Genomic DNA, 10,769 nt, shown 5'->3' on the forward strand with positions numbered 1-10,769 from the left:
CCATGAGGTCTTTTTCTGCCGTCAGTCTTCTATGTTTCTAATACAGGTAGTCCTCGATTTGTGACCACAATTGAGTCCCAGATTTTTGTTGCTAAGCGGGACAGTGTTTAATTGAATTCCCCCCTCCCATTTTACGACCTTTCTTGCCACAGTTGTTAAGTGAATCACTGCAGCTGTTAAGGTAGTAACATGGTTGTTAAGTGAATTTTCTTTGTGGAGTGATCACAGGACCATGGGACACTGCAATCGTCATAAATCGTCAGTCGCCCAGTGTCTGAATTTTGATCATGTGACCATGGGGATACTGCAACAGTTGTAAGTGTGAAAAATGGTCATTAGTTACTTTTTCCAGTGCCGTTGTAATTTTAAACGGTCACTAAATGAACTATTGTAAGTTGAGGACTGTTGTAAGTCGAGGACTACCTGTAACTGAACTGAATTCTCAGGAATCGTCTCCAACAGCAACATTCAGAAGCATTAATTAATTTGTTATTATTTATTAATTGGATTTATATACTGGCCCTCCCCGGAGACTCTGGGCAGCTTACAACATATAAAAAGGAATAATACAATACAAATCCTAAATCCAATTAATATAAAACCCACTTATCTAATTTAAAATCCCCATTATATTAAAAAAAATAAATCCTTCCCACTCAACAACAACATGGTACCTATCATTTGTAGACCAGGGGTTTAGATTCTAATGGCACCAAGCCTGACGACATAGAGCCGGGGTGGCGCAGCAGGTAGAGTGCTGTACTGCAGGCCACTGAAGCTGACTGTAGTTCTGTAGGTCAGCGGTTCAAATCTCATCACCAGCTCAAGATTGACTCAGCCTTCCATCCCAGGTGGGTTAAATGAGGACCCAGATTGTGGGGGCAATAGGCTGGCTCTGTGAAAAAGGGCTATTGCTAAAATGTTGTAAGCTGCCCTGAGTCTAAGGAGAAGGGCGGCATAAAAATCGAATGAATGAATGAATAAATGAATAAATGAATGAATGAATGAATGAATGAATGAATGAATGAATAAATAAATAAATAAATAGATGAGTCTTTAGACTCTTACAGAAGGCGAGGAGCGTGGGGGCAGTACGAATCTCCTGGGAGTTGATTCCAGAGGGCCAGGGCCCCCACAGAAAAGGCCCTTCCCCTAGGTCCCGCCAAGCAACATTGTCTAGTTGATGGGACCTGGAGAAGGCCGACTCTGTGGGACCTAACCAGTCGCTGGGACTCAGGCGGCAGGAGGTGGTCCCACAAGTAATCCGGCCCGATGCCATGTAGGACGTTAATACTCTTCTTATCTTCTGAGTGAGGCCTATTAAAATCACCATGCTGCAAAGTCTGTCTGCTCACCTTTCTTGGGATTTCAGCTAAACCTTCTCAAAATAATTCATTGTACGTGGGTTCTTTTGTTCTCCTTTTCTTCTCAGATGGAAAAGGTCCAGTGCACCATGGGGTGTGCAGTGCTTGGTTGAATACAATGGCCCCAAAAAAGACAATTCCCTGTTTTATTCGCAGGTAAGATTGCAGGTGAAAAAAATATATTTTTATGCAGGTAAGTTTGCAGCTGAAAAATTAACTTGTAACAAAAACTTGAGTTCTCAAACTGGAAAATTGGACTGATTTCTCTACTGCTGAAAGACCTATCAATAGAAATTAAGAAAACAAGGGAACGGGCTCCATTGTAGTCTTTTCTCCGAGCAAAAATAAAAATAAAAACAGACCAGTGAGGTCTAAACATTTCCAATTGGCACAGGTCGAATCTATGTCAATGTACAGGTAGTCTTCTCTTATCGCCTGCCGCATTTAGCACCCATTAGAAGTTACGATGGTGTAAAAAGCCCAGCTTTGTCGATTGGCAGTTTGAACCCCTACTACTGCGTGAGCAGAGGGTTGGACTAGACGACCTCTAAGGTCCCTTCCAACTCTGTCACTGTTACCGTTACCAATCCTTACATTTATGACTGTCACATTGTTTACCATGGTCACATGGTTGCCATTTGCATGCTCCCTAAGTGGCTTGTGAAAAACAGAAGGAAAATCGCAAATCAGTCACGTCATACAGAATAGAATATGATGAATACCATAGCATAGCATAGCATAGCATAGCACAGCACAGCACAGCACAGCACAGCACAGCACAGCACAGAATAGAATAGAATAGAATAGAATAGAATAGAATAGAATTCTTTATTGGCCCAATGTGATTGGGCCACACAAGGAATTTGTCTTTGGTGCATATGCTCTCAATGTATATAAAAGAAAAGGTGATAGGAATGATGAGGAAAAAACTAGTAGTAATAGTAGTGCAGATTTAGTAAATAGTTTGACAGTGTTGCGGGAATTATTTGTTTAGCAGAGTGATGGCGTTTGGGAAAAAACTGTTCTTGTGTCTAGTTGCCTTGGTGTGCAGTGCTCTATAGCAACGTTTTGATGGTAGGAGTTGAAACATTTATGTCCAGGATACGAGGGGTCAGTAAATATGTTCAATGGAAGGCAGGTTGGCAGCAATTGTTTTTTCCATAGAATAGAATAGAATAGAATAGAATACAATACAATACAATACAATACAATACAATAGTGTTGACGAATTCACAACTTCTGGAGACACGTTGTTCTAAAATCTGTCGGGAATTTTCTCTGTAGTTCTAGGTTTCTTCTCTCCTAGATGAATTTCCACCTATTGCTTCTTGTTCTACCCTCAGGTGCTATGGAGAATAGGTTGATTCCCTCTTCTTTGTGGCAGCCCCTGAGATATTGGAACACTGCTATCATGTCACCCTTATGTTCTGCCGGCGTGTCCCAACCACCTGTAATTACAGGGTAATTAGTCCCAAACAGACACACACCCCACGATAGAAGGAAAACAGAAGGTCTTTATCAACAGAAAAGCAGCAACAACTCTCTTTTTAAATGTCAAAGGGATTTTCTGGTACACACAAGGCACAGGTTAAATGCAATCCAATTTCTCACCCAGTAACTGGGAAATTGAGTCCAATTCCAAAAGTCCAGAAATTCCACACACAGTCTTGAACAGGGAAACAACAAACCACGATCTTGACGAAAGTATAAATCAGGTAAACTTCCACGAGGCTAAACCAGCACGCTGCTCTTTTTATCTGTAGCACTAATTACAGCAGCCCCACCCAACCACAGGTGGCCTCACTTATCTCCTGTAATAATCCTTCAGTTGTTCTCTCCTATGCATCACTCTACGCATGCATGGGTCCGTCATAAGTTCTTGTTCAGAATCCAGGGATGACAAGGATGATTGATCTTCTCCTGGGTTGTCTGCCAAACTCCCCTCTCCCCTGTCACTCACGCTTCCTTGGTCAGAGGAGACTTCGTCGGCAGATTCTATCGGGAGCAAAACAGACCTGTGGCATGTGGATGTTTCCCCCACATCCACCTCCACATTCCTTGGGGCAGGAGCTGGGCCAGAGCTAACCACAACACCTTAGTCCTTCTTTTCATTAAACTAGACATACCCAATTCCAGCAATCCTTTCTTTGCAACCATAATGCTTAACAATGGACTTGCCAGACCCAATTGTGATTACTAAGTAAGGACTACTCATATCTATCTGAAATGTAAAGGAATTAAAGGCCCATGATCTGTTGCAACATAATCATGGAAGAAGACCTCACCTACAAAAAGATATTGACAAAATTGAACGGGTCCAAAGACGGGCCACAAGAATGGTGTAATGTCTTAAGCATAAAACATATCAGGAAAGACTTAATGAACTCAATCTGTATAGTCTGGAGGACAGAAGGAAAAGGGGGGACATGATCGAAACATTTAAATATGTTAAAAGTTTTAATAAGGTTCAGGAGGGAAGTGTTTTTAATAGGAAAGTGAACACAAGAACAAGGGGACACAATCTGAAGTTAGTTGGGGGAAAGATCAAAAGCAACGTGAGAAAATATTATTTTACTGAAAGAGTAGTAGATCCTTGGAACAAACTTCCAGCAGACGTGGTAGATAAATCCACAGTAACTGAATTGAAACATGCCTGGGGTAAACATATATCCATCCTAAGATAAAATACAGAAAATAGTATAAGGGCAGACTAGATGGACCATGAGGTCTTTTTCTGCCGTCAGACTTCTATGTTTCTAAGAGATATTTGCACTTCGTAATTCTATAGGAGTAAGATATTTGCTTGTCTCATTGCTACCTAGTGCTGCTGGATTCCAACTTCCAAAAGATCCAAGTAAACCATGTATCCTGATTGGTCCTGGTACAGGAATTGCTCCTTTTAGAAGCTTCTGGCAACAACGACACTTCGACTTAGAAAATAAAGGTGACGAGGGCTTTGCTACTTTCTGAGTGATCTGGTTGGACAAATCAACGTGTAACTGAAACGGGCAGTGTTTAGGGCTTGGCATTATCTAACAATTAGCAATAGCAATAGCACATGGGTTTATATAATGTATAAAGTATTTATTATGTTGTGACACCTTTCCCCCAGGCTTATTATAATTTATGTTTGGTATGTATGTGCTGTTTGGTTTTTAATTATGATAGGGTTTTTAGGGTTTTTTTAATATTAGATTTGTGCCAGTATAATATTGTTTTTATCGTTGTTGTGAGCCGCCCCAAGTCTTTGGAGAGGGGCAGCATACAAATCTAATAAATTATTATTATTATTATTATTATTATTATTATTATTATTATTATTATTATTATTATTATAGAAATCTAAACAAACAAACAACACTTCATAAAGCCTTACACCCCTCTCTAGGCAGTTTACAGAGTCAGCATCTTGGCCCTCAAAAATCTGGGTCCTCATTTGACCAATTTTAGAAGGATAGAAGGTCAAATTTTGAGCCAGTCAGATTTGAACTGCTGGCCATTGGCAGGTTTAGTTTCCAATACCACATTCTAGTCACTACACCACAACAGATCCAATTAAAAATTAAGACTTTCCAATTTCTTATTTGGGCCATTGGAATACAAGCCTTACTCTTTTGGAACATCTGCTTAAACCTATGAAGTAGATCTTGAAAAGAGAACATAATGGGGCCAGTAAACCCTAGCCCCCTGGCCAAACGAATGTAATGTATGTTTGTTGTGTGAATAGCAATGACTGATTTTAATACTACAGGGGTTTTAGATTACTGGTTTTAGATTTAGAGGTTTGACTACTGCAATGCTCTCTACATGGAACTACCTGTTCTGTCGGGCTCTCTGGTAGAATCCTCCCAAAAATTCACAGGTACAAATTTCAGACACACACACATTTGAAAATTCAAAACAATGTTCTTTATAATGAAAATTCACTTAAACCAAGCCCTCTTTTGGTATAGCAAAGAGCACTCCTCGCCAAACAAACTGGTAATTTGTACAAGTCCCTTATCAGTTCTGTGATACTTAGATTGCAGCTGTGAGGCAATTCACAGTCCTTCTTCTTTCACAAACTGAAACACCCTTTGCTCTGGTTTAGTTTCAAAGCGGGGGAAAATCAGCACACAAAAAGTCAAAGTCAGTAAAGCAGTCACGAAACACAACAATCAGATAATCCTCCACAATGGCCAAACCCACAGGCTGCTATTTATAGCAGCCTCACTAATTACCACAGCCCCACCCAACCACAGGTGGCCTCATTTTCTTTGATAATAATCTCTCAGTTGTTGTTGCCTATGCATCGCTCTCCACATGCGTGGCTGTATCATTAACTCTTGTTCTGAATCCAAGGAGGAGCTAGATAATTGATCTCATTCTGAGCTGTCTGCCCCACTCTCCTCCTCCCTGTCACTCATGTCTTCTTGGTCAGAGGAGCCTTCATCAGCAGATTCCACCGGGGGCAAAACAGGCCTGCAGCATGTGGATGTCTCCCCAACATCCACAGTCCTTGGGGCAGGAGCAGGACCAGAGCTAACCACAACACTACCTCTGAAGAGTGTTCGAAATCTTCAACTTGCCCAAAATGCAGCTGCGTGAGCAGTCTTGGGCCTTCCAAGAAATGCCCACATCTCACCATCACTCCGCGGACTGCATTGGCTACCAATCAGTTTCCGGGCACAATTCAAAGTGTTGGTTATGACCTATAAAGACCTACATGGCACAGGACCAGATTATCTCCCAGACCACTTCTGCCGCACGAATCCCAGCGGCCGGTGAGGTCCCACAGAGTTGGCTTCCTTAGGGTCCCGTCGATCAAACAATGTTGGTTGGCGGGACCTAGGGGAAGAGCCTTCTCTGTGGGAGCCCCGGCCCTCTGGAACCAACTCCCCCCAGAGATTCGCACTGCCCCCTCTCTCCTTGCCTTCCGAAAGAGCTTAAAAACTCATCTTTGCCGCCAAGCTTGGGACTCTTAGATTTTCCTCTGACCACTGAATGCCTTAAGTATGATTGCTGAATGTTTGGTTAATGAGGTTTTTTTTTTTAGATTAATCTTCTCTTTTAATTGTTTTTAATATTGTAGTACTAATTGGATTATATTACTGTTCTGTTTTTATATATGCTGTGAGCCGCCCCGAGTCCTCGGAGAGGGGCGGCATACAAATCCAATAAAATAAAATAAATAAATAAAATAAATTAACTATTTTCAATTAATTGGATTATGATATTGCATTGTTTTTTAATATGTTGTAAGCCACTCTGACTCAGTATGTATGTATGTATGTATGTATGTATGTATGTATGTATGTATGTATACGGAGAGGGGCGGCATACAAATCTAATAAATAATAAATAATAATAATAGTATGTATGTATATATACAGAGGTGGGCTGCTAAGATGGAACGGTGATGTGTGCTCGTCCCCGTGGCTCTGAGTGCTAGCGGAGTCCAGCGCAATTATGATACTGCACCTGCCTTGAGTTACCTAAGAATCCGGATTGATTTTTGGCCTTCTGGTTTTTAGGGATCCAAGGGAGAGGTTTGATCCTGCTGTTTGGCTGCCGGCACTCCAGCCTGGACCACCTCTATCGAGAAGAAATGGAGGAGATGCATTGGAAAGGGATTCTCCAAAAGGTCTACACAGCTTACTCCAGAGAGCCTGGGCGTCCCAAAGTAAGCTCCATTGCATCTTGCCTTTGATACTTTTGCTCACACTAGTTTGTATGCAGAAAGCCCTGAGTTCAAGCTCTGGTCCCACTGATTAAAAGACTAGGAACATCCCAATTCCATGCCTCCAACTGATAAATGTATTTCATAATCCTGGCCACCAGCCTCACAGGAGAGGGCAAATGGAAACCGCAACCCATTGGTTGCACTGGTAGGCAAAGTTGGCTCTTCTATGACATCTGGACTTCAACTCCCAGAATTCCTGAGCTACCATTATTGGCTCAGGAATTCTGGGAGTTGAAGTCCACAAGTCATAGAAGAGCCAACTTTGCCTACCCCTGCACTAGACTAATGATCCTGCTTATCAATTGACTAAATATTGCAGCTTTCTCAGAAAAATAAATCTGAATGTTATGCAAATGGTTCAGGTTTATGTGCAGGACCTTCTTCAAAAAGAACTAGAAGCAGAGGTGTACAAGCTTCTCCATGAAGAAGAGGGACACCTGTATGTCTGCGGGGACATCCGAATGGCCAGCGAAGTGGCGAAGACTTTAAAGAAGATGTTTGCGAAGAAGCTGAACTTGACCGACGAGGAAGCAGAGGACTACTGTTTCCAGCTGAAGGTATAATGACCTGTTGTGGTTGGCTCTGGGCCAGCTCCTGCCCCAAGGACTGTGGGGGTGGATGTGGGTGAATCTTCGCAGTGTCAAAGGCCAGTGTTACTGCCATCCGTTGCTGACAGAGAAGCGTCTGACACAGGGAGTGAATGTGAACTGGGATCCTCAGAGGGGGGCCTGGCAGACAGCCCATTAGGGGGTAGTTCATCATCATTATTTTATTTATTTATTTATTTATTGGATTTGTATGCTGCCCCTCTCCGCAGACTCGGGGCGGCTAACAACAATGATAAAAAACAACATGTAACAATCCAATTTAATAAAACAACTAAAAACCCTTATTATAAAAACCAAACATACACACAAACATACCATACATAACTTGTAATGGCCTAGGGCAGCGTTTCCCAACCGTTGTGCCGCAGCACACTAGTGTGCCGCGAGACACAGCCAGGTGTGCCGCGACAGCGACAGCTGGGCGGGGAGCTGCCGGTGCCTCCGACCTCCCGGCTCCTGCCCGATGCCGCGGTTTCTGGCGCTCTCCTGCTGCGCCCCAAAGAAGGAAGGCAGGAAGAAAGAGAGCTTCATTCTTCGTGGCTTTTTCCCGCCTTCAATGGCGTCGGCGGCAAGTGTCCTTTGGGGCCCGGTGGGAGGGCACTGGCAGCGGAAACAGGCTGCCGGCTGCAGCGGCCCCGGGCACCGTTCCCTGTAGGCTGCGCACGCCAACGCACCCCAAAATGCCCCCCCGCGCACCCTTTTCCAGGGGCGCACAGGGAGCCGCGGCCACCCGCCCGCCTGCCCGATTTCCCTCCGCGCGGCTGGGGACGCGGATCCACCGCCCTCGCCAGCCCGATCTCCCTCCACCCGAGTGGGGAGGTGGATTCGCCGCCCCCGCCAGCCCGATTTCCCTCCACCCGAGTGGGGAGGTGGATTCGCCACCCCCGCCAGCCCGATTTCCCTCCAGTGGCTGGGGACGCGGATCCACCGCCCTCGCCAGCCCGATCTCCCTCCACCCGAGTGGGGAGGTGGATTCGCCGCCCCCGCCAGCCCGATTTCCCTCCAGTGGCTGATCTCCCTCCGTGTGGGGGGGGGCGACGAACCGACGACCGGGGGCTGTCCGTCCGTGTTGGGTGGTGCAGGGCAGGCACAGGCAGCCCCAGGGGAGAACAAGGGAGGGAGAGAAAGGAAAGAGAGAGAAAGGGAGGGAGGGAGAGAAAATTGAATGAAGGAGGGAGAGAAAGAAAGAGTAAGAAGTAGAAAGGATAGAGAAAAAGGAAGAGAAAGGGAGGGGGAGAAAGGAAACAGGGAGGAAGGGGGGAGAGAAAGAAGATATGAAGGAGGGAGAAAAAGAAGATATGAAGGAGGGAGAAAAAGAAAGAGAGATAGAAAGGAAAGAGGGAGAGAAAGGAATGAGAGAGAAAGGGAGGGAGAGAAAGGGAATGAAAGAGGGAGAAGGGGTGAGAGATAGAAAGGATAGACAGAAAGGGAGAGAAAGGAAAGAGAGAAAGGGAGGGAGAGGAAGGAAAGAGAGATGAGAGAGGAAGGAGGAGACAGAAAGAGAAGAAGGAAGGAAGAGAGAAAGAAAGAGGGATAGAGAGAGAAAGGAAGGAAGAGAGAGAAAGAGGGAGAGAGAAATAGAGCGAAAGGGAGGAAGAGAGATTTTTTTTATCCAAACTTTTTTTAGTGCCCCCCCCCCAATGTTCCCCAGGATTTTGAAAATATGAAAAATGTGCCGCGGCTCCAAAAAGGTTGGGAAACACTGGCCTAGGGGAAGGAATATCCTAACTCCCCCATGCCTGGCGACAAAGGTGGGTCTTGAGTAATTTGCGAAAGACAAGGAGGGTGGGGGCCGTTCTAATCTCTGGGGGGAGTTGATTCCAGAGGGCCGGGGCTGCCACAGAGAAGGTTTGGTCGACGGGACCCGGAGAAAGCCAACTCTGTGGGACCTTATCGGCTGCTGGGATTCGTGTGGTAGAAGGCGGTTCCGGATGTATTCTGGCCCAATGCCATGTAGAGCTTTAAAGGTCATTACCACTGGGATTGGATGAAGAGACATTCATTGACGTACGCAGGCGCAGGGCAATGACTAGAAAAGAGCAGTTACGTAGGTGTTGTGGTTGGCTCTGGCCCACCTCCTGCCCCAAGGAATGTGGATGTGGATGTGGGGGACACATCCACATGCGACAGGCCTGTTTTGCTCCTGATAGAATCTCCCGACGAAGTCTCCTCTGATGAAGGAAGCATGAGTAGCAGGGAAGAGGGGAGTTTGGCAGACAGCTCAGGAGGAGATGAATCATCCTTATCATCCATGGATTCTGAACAAGAACTTATGACGGATCCATGCATGCATAGAGTGATGCATAGGAAAGAACAACTGAAGGATTATTACAGGAGATAAGTGAGGCCACCTGTGGTTGGGTGGGGCTGCTGTAATTAGTGCTACAGATAAAAAGAGCAGCGTGCTGGTTTACCCTCATGGAAGTTTATCTGATTCATAGTTCATCAAGATCGTAGTTTGTTGTTTCCCTGTTCAAGACTGTGTGTGGAATTTCTGGACTTTTGGAATTGGACTCAATTTCCCAGTTACTGGGTGAGAAATTGGGTTGCATTTAACCTGTGCCTTGTGTGTACCAGAAAATCCCTTTGACATTTAAAAGGGGAGTTTTTTCTGCTTTTCTGTTGATAAAGACTTTTGGTTTTCCTTCTATTGTGTGGTGTGTGTCTTTTTAGACTAATTACCCTGTAATTACGGGCGGTTGGGACACGCCGGCAGAACAACATGCATGTAACATGAGATTACATGTTACATGCATCATGTAACATGTAACACGGTATTGCACTCACTATCAGTCAAATTTTGACTCTCCCTATATATGATGCTGGTTTGAACCCTTTGTGTTTTAATGGAGTCCTTCGCTCCAGGCCTCTGTTTAAAAATTCCACAGGAATTATACTAAAACAATTCCACCGATTCTTAACTTTCCTTGTTTTGTTTTTTCACAGAGGCAGAAACGATACAAGGAGGACATATTTGGAGCAACATTTCCAAAAGAGAACCAAAGAACCACAGAAGAGATAAAAACTGAACGACCCATAAAAGTCTTAGAATGTCAAGGCCAACTAAAACTTTAA

General features: G+C 44.5%; 1 protein-coding gene across 1 annotated transcript in view; it reads left to right on the forward strand.

Annotated features, from left to right (window-relative positions):
• The window catches only part of NOS2 (nitric oxide synthase 2), a 72,285-nt gene extending 61,516 nt beyond the window's left edge, over window positions 1-10,769 (forward strand). Inside the window, exons 22-26 of the mRNA XM_070735302.1 lie at window positions 1,433-1,520; window positions 4,187-4,308; window positions 6,878-7,026; window positions 7,449-7,643; window positions 10,641-10,769. Coding sequence (XP_070591403.1) covers window positions 1,433-1,520; window positions 4,187-4,308; window positions 6,878-7,026; window positions 7,449-7,643; window positions 10,641-10,769 — 683 coding nt within the window. The remainder of the gene's footprint in view (window positions 1-1,432; window positions 1,521-4,186; window positions 4,309-6,877; window positions 7,027-7,448; window positions 7,644-10,640) is intronic.

This window comes from Erythrolamprus reginae, chromosome 1, assembly GCF_031021105.1.
Source record: "Erythrolamprus reginae isolate rEryReg1 chromosome 1, rEryReg1.hap1, whole genome shotgun sequence".
Taxonomy (NCBI): domain Eukaryota; kingdom Metazoa; phylum Chordata; class Lepidosauria; order Squamata; family Dipsadidae; genus Erythrolamprus; species Erythrolamprus reginae.